Source organism: Chionomys nivalis, chromosome 7, assembly GCF_950005125.1.
Source record: "Chionomys nivalis chromosome 7, mChiNiv1.1, whole genome shotgun sequence".
In the NCBI taxonomy this organism is placed as follows: Eukaryota; Metazoa; Chordata; class Mammalia; order Rodentia; family Cricetidae; genus Chionomys; species Chionomys nivalis.
In genome coordinates this window covers 35,782,368-35,810,022 of record NC_080092.1, presented here as the reverse complement: position 1 = coordinate 35,810,022, position 27,655 = coordinate 35,782,368, and the positions used below count along the sequence as shown (strand labels likewise).

Below are 27,655 nucleotides of genomic sequence, written 5' to 3'. Positions count from 1 at the left end.
TTGATGGTTGCATTTCCCACCTAAAACCTAGAAGGAGGTGTGACCGCAGGGGAAGAATCTAAGGCTCGTTAAATACAATACCCCAAATCATGGTCCATCAGAGACAAGATTAGGGCCTGGCCAATAGGTGTTGATAGACAGCACTTGGACCAAGGAGTCCAAACCTTAGATTTGGCATTTTCCAGTTTTTCTGATCACATGACGGTACTCCCTTTTCACCCAAGTGCTTTTGTATGTGTGTGCAAATATGGGACTTAATGGTCAATATCTTCCTCAGTTGGTTCACCACTGTATTTTGTGTGTGTGAGTGTGTGTGAGAGAGATATATACATGTGTGTTGCTGAGTTATGCACATGTGAGTGTATGCTAACACACATACACACACACGAACAAGAAGTGTAGGCCAGATGTTAAAGTTGAGGGTCATTTCCTTTTTATTTTTATTTTTTCAACATTTTTATTTATTTTGTGTCTTGGGGCAAGCAAGCTTGTGCCACATGTACATATGCATATGTCAGATGCCAACCTGTGGCAACTGGCTCCCTTCTTACACCACATGGGGCCTGGGATCACACTCAGATCCTAAAGCTTGGTGGCAGGTGCCCTGCCCTGCTGAATCATCTTGCCAGCCCAGCTATTCTTTAGAGACAGGTTCTCGCACAGACCCAGTGGCCAACATACCCCAGAAACCCTCTTGTCTCAGTTTCCCTGATGCTGGGAATACAGGCATATTGCTTGTCCAGTTTTTTTTTTTTTTTTTTTTTTTTTTTGGTTTTTTGAGACAGGGTTTCTCTGTGGCTTTGGAGCCTGTCCTGGAACTAGCTCCGTAGACCAGGCTGGTCTCGAACTCACAGAGATCCGCCTGCCTCTGCCTCCCGAGTGCTGGGATTAAAGGCGTGCACCACCATCGCCCGGCGATTGTCCAGGTTTTTGTGGGTCTTTGGAGACTGGGTTCTGGTTCTCGGGCTTGCAGGACAAGTGAACACTTCACTGGTTAAATCCTCTCTCATCCCTCACTGATTCGCTGCACATCTTGTTGTGGCAGATAGCCATTACTTAGGGCAACAAGAAACTTCCTTTACAACATTTAGAACGAGGTGGTGGCACACGCCTTTAATCCAGCATAAGGAGGCAGAGGCCGGCGGATCTCTGTGAGTCCTGGCAAAACGAGTTCAAAGCCAGCCAAGGCTACACAGAGAATCCCTGTCTCAAAAGACCACACACACACACACACACAGAGAGAGAGAGAGAGAGAGAGAGAGAGAGAGAGAGAGAGAGAGAGAGAGAGAGAGAGAGAGAGAGAGAGAACTCTTACATGGTTAACTCTTTACAGCTCTTCTCAACCTGTGGGTTTCAACCCCTTTGGCAAACCTCTATCTCCAAAAATATTTACACTATGACTCATAACAATAGCAGAATTACAGTTATGAAGTAGCAACAAAAATAATTTTGTGGTTGGGGTCCCCACAACATGAGGAACTGTATTATAAAGGGTCCCAGCATTAGAAAGGTTGAGAATCACTTGGTACATGAAGGTGAGGTCTCCCCAAGCAAGGTAGGGTCACTCAGTTCCAGTCACCCAGGCTAGCACTGGCTGCTCCAAGCCAGACCCATGTGCTGCCAGTGGTCAAGTCCAGTCCAGGGCCCAGGCCCTGAGTGGCGCTCAGCCTGGAGCCGGGAGCCGGGAGCCTGGCTCGCGTGCCCTTGGGCAGGTGTTTTGGGCACTTAGCAAAGCAGCGCGCCTAAGAGGTCGCGGCTCCACTGCGGGCCGCGGCTCCACTGCCGGCCGCGCGCGCTGTGAACGCGGACTCTGGCGCGCACACTGCCCTGCCAGCCCACAGCGCCCGCCCGTGGGCCGTGTTCGCTCGGGGCGCGCACTGGCCAGGCCCGCCTCCGCTGGTTTTCGCTTTCGCTTTGCAGCTACTCTGCAGAGAAACAAAGCAGCCTCGACGACTGGAGATGCGTCCGCGGTGAGGGGAGCTGAGCGCGGCGACCTGGACCCCGGACCCACAGGCGAGGTAAGCGCAGCCCCTGCCGCTCGCGGGCTCCTCCTTGCGGAGCAGACGACAAGCTCCGGGTCCACGCGGGTCACAAGGACGCCTGGTGCGGGGCAGGGAAGGCCTTAAGCATGGCACGGCTGGGGCCCGAGTGACTCAGAACCACCAGGTCAGGCTGGAGGATCCAGGATGCCTCAAACCAGCCTGCCTAGGATATAGCAGTCCGGGGTCTCTGTCTTCTCCCACGTTTTAATTTTGCAGCATATTCTCTCTCTCTCTCTCTCTCTCTCTCTCTCTCTCTCTCCTCTCTCTCTCTCTCTCTCTCTCTCTCTCTCTCTCTCTCTCTCCCTCTCCCTCCCTCCCTTCCTCTCCCTCCCTCTTTCCCTCTCTCTCTCTGCCTCTGTCCCCCTCCCTCTCTCCCTCTGTCCCCCTCTCTCCCTCTCACCCCCTCACTCCCTCCCTCTCTCTCCCTCTCTCCCTCCCTCTCTCTCTGCCTTTCTCTTCTTCTTCCCTCCCTCCATCCTCATTTCTGTAAAATCCCATGTGGGAGGATGCATCTGAATGTAGAACCTGCCTTACCTGAACTCACAGCAGCTCCTAACCTACCCTCCACCCTTACCTGTCAGCCTCAGCCACTTCTTAGTTGTCAAGGTTTGTGCACCTGTCCTGCCTTCTGAGTGTTACCAGACCCAGAAAACTCAGTCCCCCTTTCTTGATCATAGCATTAAGACAAGGCCAGAAACAAGGCCTCTTCCAGGGTCCTTCCCCTATGTGAAGTCTGATGTTCCTTCTGAAGGGACCACAAGCCCATGCCAGCAAAGATGGCCAGGGATGGGTACACCCAGATATTGAAGGTAGCCCTCCCCTGACGATGAATCATTCTCCTGCCTCCCAGCAGAAGGATGAAATATGGGGCTACCTTGTCTTGCCTTTGATGAGGTCTATACACTTAGGCATGAGAACTGGACTCCACTCTGGAGACAGCCCCTGCCCTCAGGGCATCCACCAACCCTGGCAAGAAAAATTGTACAGATGTGCTTTGGTAGAGAACACCTTCAACCCCAGCGCTCTGTGGGCAGAGATAGAGGGATCTCTGAGTTCAGGCCAGCCTGCTCTACACAGCTAGCTCTGTCTCAGCCAAGGCGACACAGTGAGACTCCATTGTACAGTAGAGATAAAACAGACGGCACAAGAGCCACAAGCTAAGAGGACAGGGACCAGGTCTTCAGATACTTGCTTACATTTGAGTGACAGCTTTCTGCCTGGTCCCTGGGAGCAAGAACCCCCTTGTAGTCAGCTTCTGTCTCCACAGAAGTTAATTTCACCTGGTCCCAGATCTGATCCAAGGTCCATGGCTGAAACAAAACTTGATCTGATCTTTAAGAAGGGGTCTGGATTTGAGAACGGTGGCCAGACGTCCTAATTTGATAAAGCATGGATCTCCCCTGTGCTTCTTCCTGGATGGTATGATTAGGTATTGCTTTTAGTACATTCAGTTTCATAAGTCAGAAAAATTAGGTTTTCATCTCTTGTTTTGTGACTTGCTTTCACAAGCTATTTCTTTTCTCCAGAACTCCTTTCTCTCCCTCTGAGCCGAACTGAAACAGCAACCATGGGAAATAAATAGAATCCCCAAATATTGCTTTCTAATAAAAACAAAGTGCATCAAACGTGGTGGCTACACCATCTGAACTTGGGCCGCTGAGAGGTTGAGAGGTGGAGGGGGGCACGGAGGTTTGTCCTAATCCTGTCTGCAAACGCTTTTGGTTTTGCTTTTGATTGTTGATGGAACTTTATTAAATGCTTATGCTGTCTTTGGCAAGGTGATCATGTGATCACCTCTTCCTTCCAGTTTCCAATAACATTAAACCAGTTGGTATTTCCTATATTCTGTGTGCAGACAGAGCTCATTTAGGAAGGATATCTGCTCATTGGAAGTTGGTAGAATACTCTCATAAAACCTTCCGGGTCCAAAAATGCAGGAGATTTTAAAATCTTATAAATTAATGTCTATGTTAAAGGGGGAGTTATTGAAGTGGTTTATTTGTGGTCCAGGTAGTCAGCAGTGCTGTCCCCTGAGTGAAAGGCCAAGAATGCAGTGGCGGTTCAGCCCCAGTCTCGTCCCAGAGTCCCAGAGGATTCCTAGAGGGCTGCCATCTTCAGTCTATGTTGGAATCCTGAAGAAGTAGGTTCAGTGCCTCAGGAACGAGCCTGATGAGCTATCCCGGGAAAGTGAGGACAAGCAGGCAAAAAGCAAAAGCTTCCTCCTCCCACACCCTTTTATGTGGGCTTCCGCCAGAAAGTGTGGCCCAGAGTTAGGGTGGGTCTTCCCACCTCAAATACCACAGTCAAGAAAACCCTCACAGGCATGCCCAGCTGATCCCAAATGTAGTCAAGTCCACAACCAAGATTGGCCCTCAAACAATGCGCTTTTATTTGATGAGCCATCGCTCAGTTGTGTGGCAATTTTATAACTTTTAAAATGTCAGTTGTATTTTTCACTTCCTCCTTTTCTGCATAGACTGTTTTTAAATTAATTTTGTATGTGTATTGGGGGTGGGGTGCATGTGTGTTTTTCAGCACACATGAAGGTCAGAGAACAATTTAACAGTGGATTCTCTACTTCTAGCCTGTGGGTCCCTAGGGTGAAGCTCAAGTCATCACCTTGATGGCAAGCACCCTTTTCTCTGCCCTGCTAAGCCTCTTTATTTATTGTTTGTTTTTGTTGTTGTTTTGGGATAGTTTTGGGTATTGGTTTGTTTGTTTGATTTGTTTTTTTTTCTTCTTTCCTTCCTTTCTTCTTTCCTTCCTTCTTTCTTCCATCTATGTATATGAGTGTGCTGTGTTTGCATGTATGACTTTTTGCCAGAAGAGGGCGTCAGCTCCCACTATAGATGGTTGTGAGCCACCATGTGATTGCTGGGAATTGAACTCAGGTCCTCTGGAAGAACAGTGCTCTTAACCACTGAGCCATTTCTCCAGCCCCTGTTTTGGTTTTCTGAAACAGAATCTCACTATGTAGCTCTGGCTGTCCTAGAACTCACTATGCAGACCAGACTGGCTTCTGTAACGACATAAATGAATACAGACAGATTATAAAAATATATACAGCTTTAATGAGGAAATAGACTTACAGGACCACAGGTTCCCGCGGAGAACAGGAAAGCAGAGAAAAGGGCTGTAGATTTATCAGTAAACATTAGCCCAAGGCGAACACGCCCCCAATGGGTGGGGCTTATCCCTACATCTCCCTCTTTTGTCTAAATAAGACAGAACTAAACCAAATACAACCATATATAATAATAACAAATAATAAATATAACAAACAATATTGAGAACAAAAGTTTTGCTAAACATTCTATCTCAAGGAGTCTAAATAACATAGAGAGTAACTACAATTATATAATCTTTAACTCCATCAAAGATCTGAGAAGGGAATAAATATTACTTAACAATCGAGAGATATCCAAAATGTGCAACAATTGACAGAGACAACTGACTACCTCGGCAATCACCCAAAGTCTCGTTTGCAATGTTGAGTCAATCAACTTTGGCTAAGGCCTAACATAACTGACATACCATTCTTAGAACTATCCTACCCTGTCTTGGCAGGATAAGACAATCCTGTTTTATCCACTTAGGGATATTCTGTATCTTTGTCAGAAGTTGAGGTATGGGCTTTTCTTAACCCAAAGGCCAGTTTTGCCAAGAAGACAAGCTCCAAGTGGAGTGTCTTTGGTGTTCAACGTTTTCTCAGGAGTAGAGTGGCGTTGTCAGGAGTAATTGTGTCTCATTGGCACAGAAATTTTAGGTTAGATTAAAGGCCATTTTCTACAGCTCTTCGAAGAGGCTGAAGATCATACTATCTATACTAAATATAATCTCTATGTATCTAAAAGACCTGATTAACCTAAAAATAAATATGACAAACATATAATTCTTAATACCTATCTAACTTGAAGACTAAAAGAATAAACAACTGTGTAATATATGAAGACAATGATCTTCAACTGTAAAGAATGTCATAGTATCAGAGGTAGAAATGTACATTGTAATGTGGTAGATGTATCAATACAATATAGACAAAGTTATAAGCAAACTCATACAAAAATAGAAGTAGGAACACTCACATTTAATATTTAATATATCAATATACAAGAAACAGTACCAATACAATTTTCTATAAACAGTAATTCACAAATACCAATCATCCCATAAAACCAGTTAATCCCCCTTCTTCTTCTTCTTTTTTTTTTTTTTTGAAAATACCCCTAAGTCTATAAAAATATCACCCCATCCCCTCAACCCTAAACCAACCACTAAAAGATGTCCCTAACCCTGAGGGCAAACTCTGTTGGGAGAGGGGATGTTGTCCTCTAAGATTGCTTCTAGCTGACATGGGGGCGATGTTCTTCTTAGGGGGTCCTGTGAAAGCAAATAATGGTAAAATTTCCAATTTAACCTTTGACCTAAGAAAATTGTAACTAGTCTCAGAGCGTTTTGAGAAGGTCCAGCCAGAGTGTTGTCAAAAATGTGCACCATTTGAAATTGTCTCGTGTAGTTGGTACCAAAAAACAGGTCTAATATTAGCGCTTTAAAAAAAAAATTCATGATGTCATAAAAACCACATTGAGTTGATGTTGTGGGGCCCCATCTTCATCCTGGAAACTTTAAAGATTACTGTAGGAAAATTTGTTGCTTGTTATGGGAAATTTAAACATTAACAACAAGGACATATACTGACATATAAAGAAAGACAGAGATATGAGGAATGGCAAAGAAAGTTTAAGACATATATATATATATATATATATATATATATAATTAATATTTATAGAACATGTCCCTCCATCAGTAATTAAATATTTAGGGTCCCTTAAATTCTTTGAAGATGGGTATTTTCCTGTGGAGATAAGAAGAGAACCCTGCCCCCAACCTATCTGTATTACTTACCGTCAGTATGATCGCCATCCATGTGACTGAATTGTTATTTATCTTTTTCAAGTGGCTTTTCTTCATCAAAACGAACCTTTATTAATTTTGACAGTATCCACAATTTTCTCTCACCTGTGGAGACAAGAGCAAATCCCCTTCCCCAACGTAGCATATTTCCTGGCTTCCATTGTGAGGTCAGCACATCCTTGAAATAAACTGGTTGATTTAGTTTAGTAGACTTTTTTATTATCCAATGTCTTTCTGTAGCCGATGTTTTCTTCTCATTAGCGTTGAGAAAATTTAAGGTTAACAAAGCATTATATAACCTATTTTTGGGGGTGTTTTCCACCCCTTTTTGTTTGTTTAACATATCCTTTATAGTTTGATTTGATCTTTTTTTTTTTTTTTTTTTTTTTGGTTTTTCGAGACAGGGTTTCTCTGTGGTTTTGGAGTCTGTCCTGGAACTAGCTCTTGTAGACCAGGCTGGTCTCGAACTCACAGAGATCCACCTGCCTCTGCCTCCCAAGTGCTGGGATTAAAGGCGTGCGCCACCACCGCCCGGCTGATTTGATCTTTTTATGACTGCTTGACCTGTAGGATTGTATGGTATACCTGTAACATGTTTGATATTGTAATAATCAAAAAACCGTTTCATTTTCCTAGAGACATAAGCAGGACCATTATCTGTTTTTATTTGTGTAGGTATACCCATGATAGCCATGACTTTTAATAAATGAGTGATTACTGAATCAGCTCTTTCTGAACTTAAAGCCGTTGCCCATTGAAAACCTGAATACGTGTCAATGGTGTGATGAACATATTTTAATTTGCCAAATTTTCCAAAGTGGAACACATCCATCTGTCAGATTTTATTCCTTTGGGTGCCCTTTGGATTAACCCCTGCAGGCAGTGGCGTTTGGTTATAGAAAGAGCAAGTAGGGCATTTTTTTACAATCTCCTTAGCTTGTTGCCATGTAATAGAAAACTCTTTCTTCAAACCTTTGCTATTAACATGTTTTTTATGAAATTCAGAGGCTTGTAGCACATTACCAATTAATAATTGATCAATTTTTGCATTACCTTGTGCTAGAGGACCTGGCAGACCCGTATGGGATCAGATGTGTGTTATGTACATAGGGCAAAGCCTGTTCCTAATCAAATCTTGCACCTGGATAAACAAAGAGTTTAGTTCTGTATCATCAGGTATAAATTTAGCAGTTTCAATATGTAAAATAACTCTTTTTGCATATTGTGAATCAGTAACTATATTAATAGGTTCTTTAAAATCCCTTTAGCACCATAAGAATGGCATATAATTCTGCCTTTTGGACAGAATCATAAGGACTTTGTTCCACCTTACCCAAATCTTCTGATTTGTAACCTGCCTTCCCTGATTTATTGGCATCAGTGTAGAATGTACGGGCTCCAGTTATTGGAGCATCATGGACGATTTGAGGAAGGATCCAAGAAGTTCTCTTTATGAAGTTAAGTCTCTTGCTTTTTGGATAGTTGTTATTAATGTCTCCCAAAAAATTAGCACAAGTTCTTTGTCATGGTTTATTATCTTCCCATAATTTTTTTAGTTTATCAGCAGTGAAAGGCATTATAATTTCTGTTGGGTCTATGCCTGCTAGTTGACAAAGTCTCAACTTGTCTTTTATAATTAACTCAGAGATTTTTTTCCACATAAGTTTTTAGTTTTTTACTTGGTTTATGTGGTAAAAAGATCCATTTCAAGATAATATCATCTCTCTGCATTAAAATTTCTGTAGGGGAAATTTTTGATGGTAGTATGACGAGAATACAGTCGAGCTCTGGATTTACCCTGTCCACATGTGTCTGTTGTAATTTTTTCTCAATCATTGTCAGTTCTTTTTCTGCTTTAGCTGTTAATTCTCTGGGACTGTTTAAATCTTTGTCACCATCCAAGGTTTTGTTCAAATGAATTATTAGATCAGGTGTTATCCCAATAGCTGGTCGTAGACTGGAAATATCCCCTAACAGTCTTTGAAAGTCATTAAGAGTCCGTAGGTGATCTCTCCGAATTTGTGCCTTTTGTGTCTTAATTTTTTGTAAACCTATTTTATAACCTAAATAATTAACAGAATCTCCCTTCTGAATCTTTTTAGGAGCAATTTGTAATCCCCATTTAGGTAAAAGTATTTTTATTTCTTTAAACAGTCTGTTCAAGGTATCCATGTTTGAATCGGATAACAAAATGTCGTCCATATAATGATATACTATCGTGTATTATTTGTAATGGTTGATTCACAAAATATTGGCACAGGGAGGGGCTATTTAACATATCCTGGGGGAGGACGGCCCAATGGTACCTCCTCGAAGGTTGAGAATTGTTATAAGTAGGCAATGTGAAGGCAAATTTTTCTCTATCTTCTTTTTGTAAAGGTATAGTGAAAAAACAAGACTTTAAATCAATAACTATGAGATGCCGTCCTTTTGGCAATAAAGAGGGCAAAGGAATTTCAGATTGCAGAGGGCCCATAGGTTGAATAACCTTGTTGATAGCCCTGAGATCTGTCACCATTTTCCATTTACCTGATTTTTTCTTAACCACAAATACAGGAGAATTCCAAGGGCTAGTAGATTTTTCTATATGTCCAGCATCTAATTGCTCTTGTACCAGCTGTTCTAAAGCCTGTAACTTTTCCTCAGCTAAAGGCCATTGTTTTGTCCATATTGGTTTCTCAGTCAACCATTTTGGAGGCAAGGCTGTTGGTATCTCTGAAGGGACATCAATTGCTTGTTCTTGTACAGCCTGAATGGCCGGTTTTCTCCGTTTGTAATATCTTTTAATATTATTCTCAGAAATATAGGCTCTAGAAGTAGCAGGAATGTTAATTTGGGTATTTCATTGTTGTAATAGGTCACGACCCCATAAATTTATTGCAATATTGGCTACATATGGCCTTAATTTTCCTATTTGTTTTTCTGGTCCTATACATTCAACCCATCTCGTGCTCTGCCTTACTCGAGATAGGGTTTCAATTCCCAGGAGCTGAACATTTACATTCTGAAGAGGCCAATATGGATGCCAAGATTCTGGGGTAATGATACTTACATCCGCACCTGTGTCCAGCAGGCCAGTAATTAAAATGCCATTTACACACATTCTTAGCTTTGGTCGTTGATCATTTATAGAAGTTTGCCAAAACACACGGAATTCATCTTTCTGATCATTGTTGCTTGTAACAGTAGGCATAGGGCTTCCTAATTGTCCTGACAAGGCATGTTCTCTGCAGTAACTGGAAATGACTGAACCATGTTTGCCATGGGGGCCTGTGAGGCCCCCCTTCTCACGTTTCCTGTCTGTATCAGGTTGCCTTGTCTATCTCTTGTAGACCTGCATTCACTCGTCCAATGTCTGCCTTTTCCATATTTTCTACATAAACCTGAAGGCTGAGTCGTCTTATTTCTGTTATTTCTAGAAGATGCATTATTATTATTTTTGAAAATCTGTTGTCTACAATTCCTTTTTATATGACCTATTTTGCCACAATTAAAACATTTGGTATTCTGATGTCTCCTTTTACCATTGGAAATTGCTTCTTTTACCCATGTTTTAGTGTCATAGTCAAATGTATCAACATTTAGTGTATGCAAGACCCATTCTTCCAATGGCGTTGATCTGAGCTTTAAAGGTCCCAAAATCCTTTTGCATTCCACATTTTCATTTTTATAAGCCAAAGACTCGATCATTATATGTCTTGTTTTTGGGTCAGATATCCCTATTTGTACAGCTTTAGTTAGTCTTTGTAAAAAGTCACTAAAGGGTTCTCTCTGACCCTGTTTAACTCTGACAAATGATTCCATTCTCTGTCCTGGGTCTTGCACCCTGTCCCAAGACCTTAAGGCTGCTGTAGTACACATGGAGAGTATGTTTTCATCCAAATTAGCTTGTTCCTGAGGGTCAGAAAAGAGCCCCTCTCCTAGAATTTGATCTAGGGAAATCTCAATTCCCTTTGCTCTTTCCAGCTGTTCTAAAAGTCTAGCCTCTTGCCTGAATAAGCATTTCCATTTTAATTGCGGTCCACTCTCAAGTACAGCAGAGCTCAGCTGTAACCAGTCAGAGGGCGTGACTTTGTTTGTTGTGGCCCAAGATCTTAGCATCTCTTTAACAAAAGAGGCATTCATCCCAAAAGTCATTACAGCCTGTTTAATTTCTTTGAGATCATTCATACGGACAGGTTCCCATGTATCTTCCTTGATGACCCTAGGGTTTCTGGAACTGACCATTTTCTCTGTTGTTACTATTGGAAAGGCAGGTAGAACTGTAGGTAGAGCTTTGTGGGAATTGTCCCGGAGAGATTTACCCACAGATGTAGTTAAAATTTGCCTTTCTACCTCTTGCTCTTCTTTATCAGAATTTAGAAATTCCTCAATTTTTTTAATTCTATTCATCATTGTCTTCTGCAATGTCTGAATCTCCTGTTCAGAATTATGTTCTAAAGCCTTTATTGAGGATTTTAAAGTATGAAGTTTGTCCATTAGAGATAACATCTCATCTTTGGACATAATTTTTATAGCATAAACCGTGTCTTCTTGTATTGACAATCTTTCCGCCAATCCGCCAATCTGTCATAAGCTTTAGACAAAATCTGATTGTCACATTCAGCAGTTTTGATTCTCTCAGTTAATGTTTCAGTTCCTACTGAAAGGGACTGAAGCTTACGACTCAAATCAGCTGTTCCCTCTTCCATAGTAATGAATTTCTCCTTAACATCAGCCTGTACCTCTTCTAAATTTTGTTTAGTTTGTTGAGTTGTGTTAAACAAAGATCTGTTCTCTGCCTGGAGAACTTCAAACTGATTTTTGAGAAGATTGTTATCATTCTCAATTGTTTTTAAGCATTCAACCTCGTCTCATAAAGACTTTATCATATTTTTATTATCAAACCATATAGTACCAAGGAAAACTACGAATCCCAGAAAGATCCATATCTGTGGGCTGACAGACATTTCTTGTAAAATCTCCCACATGGTACAATTGAAAAGGCTGTTAAAGTCTTGAATGGTAATGTTTTTAGACATTTTTTTTATTTATAAAAGAAAATTATTTACCTGTAATGACGTTTTCCTGCCAGTGGTGGCGAAAGAAATGCACTTGAGTCCACGTGGTCTAAGCCAGAGCCGGTCTGAAACAATTAACTCAAAATGAAAATTATTGTACTGCCTGAGAAGTTAGACTGGTCGTGGAAGGGGTCACTTTGCTGCTGTGGTGGCTTTTGCTTCAAAACCGCAGGTGCTTCCATTAATTCAGGCACTGTGGCTTAGCCAAGTCAAGCAGGGAGCGGTTAACTGCTCTGGCCTGAGTAAGTCTCAAAGAAGGGGCAGGCCCACTGGCTAAGCGGCTAAGCGTAAGGGGCCAAGTGGGGGTCGCCGCTCTGCAACTGTATCGTGGCCTGGAGTGGGGGAAGGGAAAGCGAGCGGGGAGTGTGCTGTGAAAGCTAGCAGGCTATGCTCGCCCAATCGCACTTCCTGAGCTCCAGTAACTAACTTGCTCGCAAAGGCTGGGAAAGATGGAGCTTGCGCCCCCCCTGTGCCGGGGCAGGGACAAAATAGCCCCACGTTGGGCGCCAAAATGAAACGACGTAAATGAATACAGACAGATTATAAAAATATATACAGCTTTAATGAGGAAATAGACTTACAGGACCACAGGTTCCCATGGAGAACAGGAAAACAGAGAAAAGGGCTGCTGGGATCATGCCTGGCAGATTTATCAGTAAACATTAGCCCGAGGCGAACACGCCCCCAGTGGATGGGGCTTATCCCTACAGGCTTCAAACTCCACAGAAATCTGTCTGCCTGTACTCCCAAGTGCTGGGATTAAAGATGTGTGTCACCATACCTGGCCTCTAAGCCTCTTTGAAAAAAAAAGTCTTCTGTTGGTTATTCTCCATCAGTCTTCCTAAAGCTCTGGCCTCCACCATGTCTACCATACTGATTCAGCTTTTATACTTGGTATTCTTTCTATATTTTGTTGGTTACTTGCATTTTGCAATAGATTCAAGCAGTGTACTTGTTCGTGTGACAGGAAAGTTCACTCCTGCCTCCTGTGAAACACTCTCCATAGGCAAACAAGGTTATGGTACTGGCGCTTTTGTCTGGACCCTTTCCTATCTCTTACAAACATATTTGTACAATTTTCCAGATTATGTAAGTTATAGGTCTCTGATTATATTGCGTACACACATCTATTTAAATGGAATCCCCTAATTTATCCAGTTCCTAACCATGAAATTATGTTGAAAGCCTTGAGTGGTGGGATTTAATTCATCTGTTTTTATTCTGTTCAGTGTAGATGTAGTCTTAGTTCTGTAGTTTTGTTTGACATATATTTGTTATAAATTATTCTTCTCCCACCCCCAGTTCTGTTTTTGAAGCAGGGTCTCATGTAGTCCAGGCTAGCCTCAAACTCAATGTAGTTAAGGATGACCTTGAATTCCTGACGATCCACCTTTAACTCTTCAGAACTGGGATTCAGATATATACCTGTCGTCGCCGTCTTCTTCTTCTTCTTCTTCTTCTTCTTCTTCTTCTTCTTCTTCTTCTTCTTCTTCTTCTTCTTCTTCCTCTTCCTCTTCCTCTTCCTCTTCCTCTTCCTCTTCCTCTTCCTCCTCCTCCTCCCCCCTCCTCCTCCTTCGTTTTTGGTTTTGGTATTTCAAGACAAGGTTTCTCTGTGTAACAGTCCTGGCTGTCCCAAAACTCACTCTGTAGACTAATCTGGCCTCAAACTCACAGAGGTCAGCCTGCCTCTGCCTCCCAAGTGCTGAAATTAAAGACGTGTGCCACCACTGCCCGACCCATTTTTTTTCTTTTTATAAAGAATTTACTTTTACTTATCTGCGTATTTATATGTCTGTGTATGCTCATGCAGCCAGGAGTGCCTTTGGAGGCCGAAGAGATTGTTGGGTCCCCTGGAGCTGGAGCTACAGGTGGCACTGAACCAGCTGCTGTAGGTGCTGGCATCAGAACTCCTCTGTCTTCTGCCAGAGCAGCAAGTGCTTTTCACGCTGAGCCTTCCCTCCATCCCTGCATACTGTTGTTTTCTTTAAGGAAACAGGGTCTTACTCAGGCTGCCCTCCTGACCCTTCTATCTTAGCCTGTGGTCTCCAGTAGTTAGGACTACAGGCATGTACCACCATGCCTGACTTTCTTGTCCCCTTTTGAGTAGAGATTGGAAAGTTCCTAGCTTTACAAAGGCCATCATTCAGTTCTTTAAAATATATATACTTATTCCATTTTTAATGGGTATGTGTGTATGCCCGAGTACATACATGTACACCACATATGTGTGTATGCCCGAGTACATACATGTACACCACATATGTGTGTATGCCCGAGTACATACATGTACACCACATATGTGTGTGTGTGCCCGAGTACATACATGTACACCACATATATGTGTGTATGCCCGAGTACATACATGTACACCACATATATGCAGGAACCACATAGAGGTCAATGGAGGACATCAAACCCCCTAGAACTGGAGTTATAGGTGATTGTGAGCTGCCGTGTGGGTGCTGGGGCTCAAACCCCCTAGAACTGGAGTTATAGGTGATTGTGAGCTGACGTGTGGGTGCTGGGACTCAAACCCAAGTCTTCTGCAAAAGCAGTAGAACTCTTAACCATTGAGCCATCTCTCCAGTCTGTCATTCAGTCTTAAACATATTTTCCCATCAATGGCAAAAATTAATTTGAATCTATTAATTACTTCCTTTTAAACATGAAACCTTTTAACCTGTTTTTAATTTTTATTACATTTACTTATTTGTGTGTGTGTGCACATATATGTGGAGATCAGAGGATCACATGTGGAAGCCAGTTTCTCTTCTTCTACCATGTGGGTCACAGGAATTGAAATCAACTCGTCAGACTTGGTGGCCAGTGCTTTACCCAACTAGTCATCTCGCTGGCTCCCTGATATCTTCTGAGCTTGTTTTTACTTTTTTTTTTTTTTTCAACTTTCCCCAGCATTTCTACAGACACTGTCTGCCCAGAAGAATCATCTGGAAGTTTCCTACGTTACTAAATTCTTCTTGCTTTGTTTCAAAACCCACATTCATTTTTCTACTTTAGAGATCTTAAGCATTGCACTCATCCGCACCCTACTCATGCATTTGTGGGTCTGAAGTGGACTGGGAAGGTTCAAACACGTTTCCCTTGGCTCTCTGAAAATGCACGGTGAAGTGTATCTGCCGAGTAATGCTTCCCAGAGGCTCACATTCTCCGCAGTATATGCTGGAATCCCTATTCTTCTGACCCTCGGCTGACCTCTCCTGGCACAGGCCTTTGGAGTGTTAGCAGAGGCTGGAGTCACTTCCTCATGCTTTGCAGAGTTTACGTTAGCTCAGTTAAACCAAACCCTGTTGGCTCGAGTTAACTTCCTAGTAACTGAAGGTTCCACCAGCAACCCTGCCCTAGAATCCGAGACTGGCTAGAGAAACGTGAAATTGGAAATTGAGCTGCTGAGGACTAGTGATGTAGCTCAGTTGATAGAGTGCTTACCCAGCATGCACAGGGTCCCGGTGTTCATCCCCCAACACCGCACAAAACCCGGGGGTTATGGGAGGGGTGCTGGAGAGATGATTCAGCCATTAAGAGCACCTGCTGTGCAGTTATGACAGACGATGGGGCTTAGATCCCAGCACCCACACAAGTCCAGGTGCCCCATGCCTACTTGTAAGCTTAGCTTTGAGGAGAGCAGAGACAAAGATCACTGGGACTTTGCTGCCTTCTAGCTTAACTGAGAAAAAAAAAAGCCAGCCCCAAGTTCAGACAGAGACCCTGCCTCAAAGGAATAGACAGAAAATGATAAAAAAAAAAGGAGGGGGGGGGCCTTGATACCCTCTTCTGACCTCTGCATGTACCCAATCATGTGTGCACACACAGAGATAGAAAAATCTTAATTTAAAAAAAAAAAAAGGCATGGTGGCAAACCCCTATAATCCCCAAGCTTAAGAGGTAGAAGCAGAAAGATCAGAAGTTCAAGATAGTCTTTGGCTACATAATGAGTCTGAGACAAGTCTTGTTTCAAAAGCGAACAGGCTAGAGAGATGGCTCAGTAGTTAGGAGCACTGGTTGCTCTTCCCGAGGCCCACATTCAATTCCAAGCACCCTCTTGGTGGCTAATAGTTCTAGTTCCAGGGAATCAGTGCCCTCGTTTGACCTCTGTGGACACTCTTATATGTGTGGTATACAGACATACAAGTAGGCAAAACATCTGCAGCCATAAAATTTAAAGCAAAGCAACAAGACAAACGTGGAGCTGATGGCTCAGTAGTTAAGAGCGCTCACTGCTCTTCAGAGGACCCAGGTCCTATTCCCAGCAACCACAGGGCGACTCACAATTCCCTGTAAATCCAGTTCCAGCGGTTCCAGAGTTTTTTTCCTATTCTGCACCTGCATCAGTCATATACATACATGTAAACAAAATACATACACTAACACACACCCCGTGAAGTTAACTTTCCCCTGCCCTAACCGTCTGCCAGATATTTTACCATCCGCAGGTACACCTAGGCCTTTTTATGATTTTAGAATCCAGTCAGGCTCCTGTGACCTCTGCATGCAGCAGACAGCTGAGGGTGGGGTGGGGGACAGATGACAATGGCACTGTCGGGAAGGAGCCTTCCTCATCATCTGCTCAGGATACTAGATCCAACTTTTCATAGATGCTAAGATGGCTCTGTAACACACTGACTGCCTCATACCATCCTGCTGCAATCATCCGGAGACCTGAGTTTGATCCCATGTAGTAGAAAGAGAGAAACACCTCCCCAAAGTTGGCCTCTGTCCTCTGCTCACACGCACATGCATACACACGTACGCACACACACACATGCCACAAATTTACACAACTCAGTGCCTTAAAACAAGACACACTTTGATTTGTTAATGGTTCTGGAAGTCAGAAGCCATAAGATGGAGGGTTTGGCAGTACTGCATTCCCTCTGGAAGCGTGGAGAGGAAACCGTGGTTATTTATGCTCACCTGGATGCTCTCCCTCTCAAGACCCCCACTCAGACACACCTGCAACACTGCCTTGCCTGTGTGGGGGACCATATGCACAGCCTCAAGGAGTCAGACAGCCCGTCTTTGGAGCCTTCCAGCTCACCACCTAGCACAGTCTTTGGAAAACACACATCCAAGTCCCTCACTCCTCTGATCAGGACCCTGAGAGGTGCTGTGGTTCCCAGAGAACAAGGCTGCCATGGCTCCTTGGCAGCAAGAGCCCTGAAAGCCTGGCGCCTCTTCTTAGCCTCACCCTGCCTCCACACTGCTCCCTGCCTGTGACCCAGCCTGTACACACAGCGTGTTTCCTAAAGGTTGCTGCTTCCTACTGCAGGGTCGTTCCCCATCTCCCTCCCCCAACGCTGGGTGCTCTCAAGCTTCAACTTTGCATTTATTTAGATGATCATTGGGCTAATAACAAATATTTCTGTGTTAATACTCTTTGAGGTAGGGGCCACAATGACTTGATTAATTAAATGTTTCTTATGTAACTAAAGATGCCATTGGGGCTAGGACCATGTCTAATTCCTATGATTGCATCCCTAGCAAGGCGCGTGGCATGCATTTGTGAGCAAAAAATGATATGGTCCATGAGCTCTTGGAGAGAAAGGCATACAAGAGTAAATATTTGTTTACTGTCCTCATTTTCTACCTCCTGTACTTGGCTTCTGCCCAGGAGGTTTGTTTTAGGGTGTGTGTGTGTGTGCGTGCGTGCACACACGCATGCATGCGTGTATACACAAGCACACATATACACATGGCATGGTGAATGTGTGAAGGTTAGAGGACAAGCTGTCTTTGATCCTCCCCTTCCACCTGGCTGGAGGCAGGGTCTGTGTGTTTGCCTCTGTGCTGTGTACTCCCAGCTCCGTGGCCTATAAGCTTCTGGTGAGTCTCCCATCTCCACCTCCCACTTCCCCATAGGAGTGATTGGACTATAGGTGCTCGCACTAGTGCCCCTGGCTTTACATGACAGGCCTTGGCACTCACTTGTGTGCAAGCACTTCCCACTGAGCCATTCTGCGGCTCCAGCTCAGCTTTTTCCTTCCTATGTCACCTCCAGCAGTAGAGTGGGAGACCCAAGTGGAGGGATTTGTGTGTATGCAGCTCCCTCCCCAAACACCAGGGCAGTGCTGTATCCATGGAGATTTGGGGATGACCTCCAGGATGCTCAGCATCTCCAGGTTTTCTTTTTTCAAACCCCTTTGAAATCAGGCGATGCCTGTCCTTCATTTTAATCACCCAGCCTAATGCTGCCATCAGGCCGATTGGCAAGGACCTTTTAAAAAGCGTTCACCAGGTGCTATGAAGGTTCTATAAATGAATAAAAGCCAAGCATATAAACTATAGCTGCAGTGGGCATAGTGGCTCATGGGTTAATCCCAGCTCTTAGGAGGCAAAAGCAGGTGGATCTCTGTGAGTCAGAGACCAGCCTAGTCTACACAGTGACTTCTGTGATAGCCAGAGCTATGTAGAGAGACCCTGTCTCAAAAATATGTGTGTGTGTGTGTGTGTGTGTGTGTGTGTATACACACACATATGGATAGGACTAGCACTTGTCCTCTAGCCTGGCTATCTGAGTTCTGTCCTCAAGACCACGTAGTAGACAGAACAGATTCCTGAAAATCGTCCTCTGACCTCCACACTCATGTCATGGTACATGCGTGCCAACACTCTCTCTCTCTCTCTCTCTCTCTCTCTCTCTCTCTCTCTCTCTCTCTCTCTCAAATCAATGAATAAATGTAATAATTTTTTAATGTGCACATCTGCCAGGTGTTGTGGGACATGCGGACCTGTCTCCAGTCCCAGCACTTAGGCTGAGGCAGGACCACTGGTTCCAGGCCAGCTTTGACTTCATATCGGGGTCTCAAATAATTTTAAACAGCAGCTGGGCGTGGTGGCCCATGCCTTTAATCCCAGGAAGCAGAGACAGGAAGTCGAGGCCAACCTGGTCGACAAAGCACGTTCCAGGCCAACCAGGGCTATATACATCCCTGTCTCAAAAAGTAAAAATAAATAAAATAAAATAAATAGGGCAGGGAGGGAGGAGAGGAAAGGACTTGCCTTGAGAGTGGGTGGCTCAACTGGGCATTCTGGGTCCTCGCTTAAATGTTTTTCTGTCTGACCTGCAGGTGGCAGCATATCCTGGGCCTCCTTGTGATGTCAAGCGGCTAAGGAAGAAGAAAATGGAGTCCCTCCTCCTGGAGACTTGCTTGAAAGCCAGCCATGAGTGAGTGTGAGCTTGAGCAGGGCCCTGTATTAGGTTTCAGGCATTGATGTGAACCACGTGTGTTCAGTATTCAAGGTTGTTTGTTGATATTCACAGGTTGTTTACAAAAAAACCCTAGCTGCAAAACCAGTTATCCTTATGGTGTTGCATAGGCCACGAGGGGCAAAGTGGGGCTCTGGGGGCAAAGGGAAGTGTACCCCAGAAGCTCAGCAAGTGTGTGGTATGTTACAGGTAGGAGGTGTTTGGTGCAGGGCTCTTGAGTCTCTCCTCCAGCTGCTCTGTCATGGTTCAGGCTCCCCTATGCTGGCCCATCAGATCCCAAGCTGTGTCAGCTCTCAGACCAGACTTCTTTCTACCTCTCATCACCCTGCCCACCACCCATCAGCTTCGCCTTGCTTATCCTAAGACCTTCTTTGTGCTATAGTCATTTGAGGGGCTGGAGGGATGGTTCAGGGGTTGAAAGCACTTCCTCTTGTTTTAGAGGACCCAAGTTCTGTTCCCAGCACCCACTTACCTCCCAATCCATACCTGTAACTCCAGCTCCAGAGAATCTGATGTGCGTCTCTGGCCTCTCCCACAGACATGTGTGCACACCTGCACATGAATAAAACTTAATCTTTAAAGGAAAATTAGAGGAGTTGGAGGGGGCTGGTTTCTGGTCTATCTTTGATCCAGCTTTGTTAGTATTTCTGCTGGAAAATAATTCTAAATGTTGTATTGGTGTTGAGTGCTTTCTGCCTCCTGCCACAGCATCCCTCCCTCCTCCTGCCCCCCCCCCGAATTTCACCCACCGGGTTGCTGATGACTGTCCCTTAGCTGCAGCCCCATAAGTCCCTACCTGAGAAGGATTCTGTGACATCTACAGGAACCTTGTGGTCCTTGTCCCTTACCGCCAACCTGTGTCTGCTTTGCTCCGCACTGTCTTTTCAGACCCTCAGCTGGAATGTTAGATTCTAATTTTACCAAGCACCATGCTTCAGTGAGAGTTTCTCACGGTTGGAAGAAGGGAGTATTTTGTAAATCAAGCTTGTTTTTGTTTTTGCCTAAAATTACTAGTTTTAAAAATTGGTTTGTTTAGAGTTTTATTTTGTTTATCCTTGGCAATGGGTTTATTCAAGCATAGTCAATAATCTGGTGAAAAAACTGATACCAGGAGGGGGATGGATAGTGAGATGGTTCAGCAGGTAAAAGGTGCTTGCCGCTAAGCCTAGAAACCCGAGTTCAATTCCCAGAACCCACGTGATGGAAGGAGAGGATCAGTTCCCATAGGTTACCTTCTAACTTCTACCTGTGCGTCATAGTGCTTGCAAGTACACACAGACAGGCACACAAAATAGAGTGTAATTTAAAACATGTTTTTAAAGAGCTAGTATTAGGGCTAGAGATGCAGCTCAGTGGTGGAGGATTCGCCTAGCGTGTGCAAGGCCCTGGGTCCCATCCCCTGCATCACAAAAGCAATTAATAATCATATCGAGTGTCTGTTCCACCTCAAGCTCCTGGAGCGCTACAGAGCTGACATCTTATTGATACCTCTGGAGAGGTATCTCCAGTTAGAAATACAGAAGCTGGGGTACAGAAGGTGTCGCTCAGGCGTAGAGAGCACTTATCTGCTGTGGCGGCGCAAATGAATGTAGACAGATTATATAGATATATACAGCTTTAATAAGGAAATAGACTTACAGGACCACAGGTTCCCGCGGAGTACTGGAAAAGCGGAGCAAAAGAAAAAGGGCTGCTGGGCTCACACCCGGCAGATTTATCTGTAAGCATTAGCCCGAGGCGAACACGCCCCCAATGGGTGGGGCTATGTCCCTACATCTCCCCCTTTTGTCTAAATAAGATAGAACCAAACCAAATATAACTATATACAATAATAACAAATAATAAATATAACAAACAATATTGAGAACAAAACTTTTGCTAAACATTCTATCTCAAGGAGTCTAAATAACATAGAGAGTAACTACAATTATATAATCTTTAATTCCGTCAAAGATCTGAGAAGGGAATAAATATTACTTAACAATCGAAAAATATCCAAAATGTGTAACAATTGACAGAGACAACTGACTACCTGGGCAATCACCCAAAGTCTCGTTTGTAATGTTGAGTCAACCAACTTTGGCTAAGGCCTAACATAACTGGCATACCATTATTAAAGGCAAGGAACTTTTTTAGGACTATCTTACCCTGTCTTGGCAAGATAAGACAATCCTGTTTTATCCACTTAGGGATATTTTGTATCTTTGTCAGAAGTTGAGGTATGGGCTTTTCTTAACCCAAAGGCCAGTTTTGCCAAGAAGACAAGCTTCCAGTGGAGTGTCTTTGGTGTTTAACGTTCTCTTGGGAGTAGAGTGGTGTTGCCAGGAGTAATTGTGTCTCTTTGGCATAGAAATTTTAGGTTAGATTAAAGGCCATTTTTTACAGCTCTTCGAAGAGGCTGAAGATCATATTATCTATATTAAATATAATCTCTATGTAACTAAAAGACCTGATTAACTTAAAAATAAATATGACAAACATATAATTTTTAATACCTATCTAACTTTGAAGACTAAAAGAATAAACAACTGTGCAATATATGAAGACAATGATCTTCAACTGTAAACAATGTCATAGTATCAGAGGTAGAAATGTACAATGTAATATGGTAGATGTATCAATACAATATAGACAAAGTTATAAGCATACTCATACAAAAATAGAGGTAGGAACACTCACATTCAATATTTAACATATCAATATACAAGAAACAGTACCAGTACAATTTTTTATAAACAGTAATTTACAAATACCAATCATCCCAAAAAACCAGTCACCCCCTTCTTTTTTCTCTTTTTCTTCTTCTTCTTTTTTTTTTTTTTCTTTAATAACTTAAGGCTTTTCATGACAATGAGACACATCTGCTCCTGGCAGCACCAATCTACTTCAAGAGGAAGATGGGCACCAAAGAGGCTCCTTAAGGAGTTTGATAGCCATTTGGGCAAGAAACTGTTCTTGCCTGGACTGTTGCATAAACTGGACACAAAGAACCTACAGAGAGAGGACTGCTAAACTTGCCTAAGGGTGAGATGGTCTTTCGGGGTTCCTGACTCATAAAAGAGTCTGCAAGACATTCTGCAGGACACAACAAAAAGTGACTAAACTGTCTTTAGAATTTCCTGCTTGATAAAAATGTCTGCTGGATACTGTGGGCCTGTAGGCTAAAGACAGATGCCCCAACGGTACAGAGAAACTTTGGATGACTGTCCAGGCAGCGAGATGTCTCTGTCATTTCTAGAGTTTAAAGTATCTTACTTCTTGTTTACTTAGGTAATATTATATCCTTCTGGAGTCTTTGATGGAGTTAAAGAATGGATAGATAGTTATAGTTTTCCTTAGTTATGATAAAATAGATATAAATATTATAACTGTAATTCTTGCTTGATAACTGTTTTGCTATATGTAATCTTACTATGTTAAAATGAAAGCCTTTCTTTTTTTGTTTAAACAGAAAAAGGGGAAATGATGGAGGAAGGTCATTGGTTAACTAATAAAGAAACTGCCTAGGCCCATTTGATAGGCCAACCCTTAGGTGGGTGGAGTAAACAGAAGAGAATGCTGGGAGAAAGAAGCCGAGTCAGTGAGTCGCCATGATTCTCCCACTCCAGACAGACGCAGGTTAAGATCTTTCCTGGTAAGCCAGCTCGTGGTACTACACAGAATATTAGAAATGGGTTAGATCAATATGTAAGAGCTAGCCAATAAGAGGCTGGAACTAATGGGCCAGGCAGTGATTAAAAGAATACAGTTTCCGTGTAATTATTTTGGGGCATAAGCTAGCCATGCGGGCGGCTGGGTGCCGGGGACGCAGCCCCGCCGCTCCTATTACAACAATCTGCCATGCCTAAGACCCTGGGTTCCATCCCAGCACCTCAAAAGAAAAAGAAAACATTCAAAACAAATCCAAATTCCAGAGAACTGTGACTTAACAAGTCGGGGTGCCCCAGGAAGACCCTTGTCCTCTTGCCTGTCATCAGAAACTGTGTGAGCTTGGCCTTCAGAGGGTGGAAGGTGAACCACATCTGTCCTCATAGTGACCTGAAAACCAAAGTAAAATTAATGGAGAAAGTGCAATCATAAATGGCGCTGGAGGAGCCCGTCTCAAGAAAAAGGAAAAAAAGAAAACAGCAAAAGTATGATCTTCAAACAATGCCTAGCTCTAAACTTCCTATCCATTTACACAATTCTCTGTTCTATTTTGTGTAACACAAATTATTGGAACACATTGGCCAAATTTGCCTGACATGCGTGATTCAAACTTTACTGGTGAAGGCCTGGAGTCGTAGCACAAGTGCCAGGATGCTTGCCTGGGGTGTTCACGCCCCGGGTTCCATCCCTAGCGCTACAGAGTAAACACACGGATGAATTAATTACAGTCAGAGGGCAGACGGTGTCGCTAGGTGGTAAGCTGTGTCTGATTAAGACTTTGAGTTATGCCCGGCGAGGTGGCGCATGCCTTTAATCTCAGCACTAGGGAGGCAGAGACAGATGGATCTCTGTTCGAGATCCAGGACGGGCTCCAAAGCTACAGAGAAACCCTGTCTCAAAAATCAAAAGAAAAGAAAAGAAAAGAAAAAAGACACACACGAAAAAATTCTATTTTTAGCTGGTTAATACATAATTCACTGTAATTCATTTGAAGGACTAACAATCTCACAAACTGGAAAAGTTTTTTAAAACTGAAAAGCCTTCCCCTATAGCCAGGTTTAGCCACACATTGAGGGACATACACCAATGAACACTGAACTCTCGGGGCACGACCTTCACAGCTTCATTCCAGAAACTGATGCAACCATGAATCCACTCCTATCACAGCCAGAGACTTCGGGAGCAGTCGTGGGCTTGCGGCTGTGTGGATGGGTGTCAGTTAGGTTGGTTATGCTCTGGCCATTGACAGCTAAGTACCTCATACAAGTCTTCCAAACATGTCCCAGCGAGCTGCTCTGAACTAATTGCCTCCAGGACATGCTGGGCATTTCACACTGGGAGACTGGGAAAATAAACGCCTCAACCATGAACTCCTTTTCCTTAAAAACCAAAACCGGAAAACAAATAAACACACACACACACACATACAAATGTAATAAATAAATAAAAACATAAGCAAGAAATAAGTCTGGGTCTCGAGGTTGTCCTGGATACAATGGGCAGTTGTTGTGAGTGGGGGCTCATCCAAGGACTTTTCCAGGTGTGCTAGACAGGTGAGCAGGAGCGGTGAAGGCCTGGACCAGAGAGAGGGGAGAGGCAGTAGGAGAAGCTGGGGAGGCTTCTTCCCAGCGGTCTGCTGAGACCACAGGACACCACTCTCTGAGCCTGGGCTTCTCCCTGCCGCCTCTGTGGGCCTGACTTCAGCTTCTCATCCCCTGGCCTTAGAAAACCCTGGGGCTGAGCTGCTGCTTTTGAGTAAAACGCAGGTGTGAACCTTGTGGTAAAGGACACAAGCAGCCCTGGGACTCTGACAGTCACAATCATGCAGCATTTCCGGCCAGGTTGTTTTTAAACCACCAGTACCAGTTTTCAGTTGAACTGTGTTTTCCTTCCTGCAGTCCTTAAGTGAGACTACTTGTGAGTTCTCGGCGCTCTGTTTTGAGGGAGCTCCTCCGTTGGCCGGTCTGGGTTGGAAATAGAAATGATTTTCTTCCTCCCCCACAGGCCAAACATGCAGAAAGAGGTGTGGCTTAAATTTGTCTCCAATTTCATTTCTAGGTGTTTCTTTTCCTTTGCTTGGAAAGTAGATGGAGTACTGGGGTCACTCTTAAAGAAATTCTAACTTGTAACTTCAAGTGAGTCAGTATTTTTATTTTTTAAAATTTTTGGTTCCACATTTATTTGTTTGTGGAGGTCAGAGGACACCTTATAGGAGTCCATTCTCTTCTTCCATCTTGGGGATCCTGGAGACGAACTCATGTTTGGCAGCAAGCACACTTGCCCACTGAACCAGTTCACCAGCCCAGTACTTTTATTTTATTTTATTTGTTTTACAGTGCTGGGAACTAAACCTAGAACCTCATATACGTTGAGAAAGTGCTCTGTACCAAGCTTATAGCCTGACCCGTACCTGGTATTTTAGATACCCAAGAGAAAGGACAGTTAATCACAAGGATCTTACATTCTTCCTGGGGCTGGAGGTCAACATGGTTGCTAGACTGCTTGCCTAGCATGCCTGAGGGCCCTGAGTTCGATCCTTACCTGCATAAAACTCTGCAGAGCGCAGTGATGTTCACTTGTGCTGCACTGGGGAGGTGGAGGCAGGAGAATCAGGACTTCAAGGTCATCGGAAGGTACATATTGAGTTTGGGGCCAGCCTGAAATACATGCACTCCTGTCTCCAAGAAATAATAATAATTAAAAACACAACAAAATTTATTCCTGCCTCTTGGTGACACAGAACCATCCTCCAAACCCCTTCACACACACACACACACACACACACACACACACACGTATACATGTACACAATAAAAAATACCCTAAAAAGCCTAGTCAGAAAGGCTTGATAAGACCTGCCCGAGGGCTCTAGTAAATCCCAGCTGAGAGAAGGGTGTCTGCCTTAGCTGTTCAGGTGTAAGGAGGAACAGCTATCACACTACCTACGTCGGTTGGGCAGGTTTTGGTGGGGTTGTAAATTTGAATTAGCTGCCAAAAAAAAAAAAAAAAAAAAGGAAGGAGGGAAGGAAAACAAAACATAATAGACTTTAGAACAGAGGGACCACTTAGAAATTAAAGTAGGAACTTTTATTTCCATTTTACTTACACCTGGAAAAAGCAACCCTTTCTTTTCAAACAAGGTCACATGGCAAACTGGGCTTGGATCTGGCACAGTCCAGAGTCACACACGCTGTCCTCTGTTATCTGCAGCAACAGGTTGACTTTGCGTGCAGCTAGGTCCCATCCAGTCATGACCTAGTGTGATCTTTAGTCTATACATTTGCCTATGACAACCACTCCCCAAGCTGAACGGTCACCGGGTGAAAGGGGACTTTAGGTAAATCACTTCTCAGGGTGTTGTTGGCACTGGGAAAGCCAGGGCAGGAACCAAGCCAGGTCTCCAAGCTCCGAATAGAGAACATGACAGACAAAGTCTGCAGAGCTGCAGAGAGCAGCTAGGAAGCTGTGGCACTTCCAGGAAGGGCTTTCCTCTATAGTGGGAGCTGCGGAGATGCTGGCAGTGAAGTTGAGGCACGGGAGAAGCTGACAGTGAGGGCCCAACACAGCAGCAGGAGCTGATGCCTATCAACCCCCTGCCAGCTCTGGCCTGCACCCAAGCGTCCTGTGTATTCCTCTGTTAACTTACTCCCTGGGTGTTCAGCAACCAGCTGAGCACCTAAAATGTACCAGGTTGAGCTGTGGGTACAGAGGTACAGTAGGGCCTTCCCTTAAGAGGCCATGAACCCTGTGCAGTACAGACTGGAGGGGAGGAGGGAGGGCCATGTTGACCAGTTCTGTAGTGAAATAAAATCTGTCTTTATGGTTAGAAAAGATACTCTTGACGGGCTGGAGAATGTAGCTTGCTTAACATGCATGAGGCTTGGGGCTCTGTGTCCAACATTGCATAAATCAGGTGTGGTGGTGAGCACCTGCGATCCCAGCAGTGGCCAGGTGAACCAGGAGAATCAGAAAGAAATCAAGGTCTATCCTCTATTTAGTCAGAGTTCCAGGCCTGCCTAGGCCACAGGAAACTAAAACAAACAAGATGGAATGGAGGAAAGAAGAAAAAAGTGTATACAGTCTCTTAGGATGTTTTCATTTGGGTTGGAGAGAATCCACTTTGACTGGAGGGGGAGCTTTTATCCTCGTTCTCCCCTCCCCCAAGATCCTGAGCGCCTAAGCTGCTCACCCCTTTCCTGGCCTTCTAGTCTGTAGTATAAAATCTGGTTAATCAGATTATTATTCTTATCTGAAGGAGGAAAAGAAAAATAACTTCTTGAAGAGCATTCCCATTCTGATTCTGCTAAGAAGAAAAACTTCCATGAGATAGGCACGTGGATGGGTGAGTGGGAGGTGCGTGTGTGTGGAAGCCAGGGGTGCATGTCTGGTCCTTCCTCAGTTGCTCTCTGTCTTATTTTCTGAGGCAGGGTCTCTCACTGAACCTGAGGTTCACTCACCCAGCTAGGCTGAGTGGCCAGCAAGCTCGCTGTCTCCGTCTGCCCAGTGCTAGGACTACAGACATGCCAGTGCGCCCAACTGTGACCTGGGTGCTACAGGCTCTGAACTCAGGTCCTCCTGCCTACATGACAGCACTTGCCCACCGTCCCAACCCAGCCCGGAAACTTCGTAAGAGGATCAAGAACATTCCCTTAGCTGTGTCCAGGGGGTTGTGACTGTTACTCATTTTATGCAGCCCCCAAACCCCTTTCTTTTGCTTTCAAAACACTCGCACATCTGTCCTCAGTCTGTATGTCAGTGGTCGA

General features: G+C 44.0%; 1 protein-coding gene across 1 annotated transcript; it reads left to right on the top strand.

The window, feature by feature from the left end:
• Positions 1 to 198: 198 nt before the first annotated feature.
• Positions 199 to 22,898, top strand: LOC130876835 (uncharacterized). Its single transcript, XM_057773468.1, has 4 exons — positions 199 to 204; positions 1,560 to 2,018; positions 19,105 to 19,202; positions 22,082 to 22,898. The coding sequence occupies exons 1-4, from the start codon at positions 199 to 201 to the stop codon at positions 22,254 to 22,256; spliced, it is 738 nt and encodes a 245-aa protein (XP_057629451.1). The 3' UTR covers positions 22,257 to 22,898.
• Positions 22,899 to 27,655: the final 4,757 nt, after the last annotated feature.

What these genes read in the sequence shown, in the direction of transcription:
- LOC130876835 (XM_057773468.1), top strand. An exon ending in ACCCCGGACCCACAGGCGAG is followed by an intron (nt 2,019 to 19,104) that starts GTAAGCGCAGCC and finishes TCTGACCTGCAG; the next exon opens with GTGGCAGCATATCCTGGGCC. An exon ending in TGCTTGAAAGCCAGCCATGA is followed by an intron (nt 19,203 to 22,081) that starts GTGAGTGTGAGC and finishes TAATAACTTAAG; the next exon opens with GCTTTTCATGACAATGAGAC.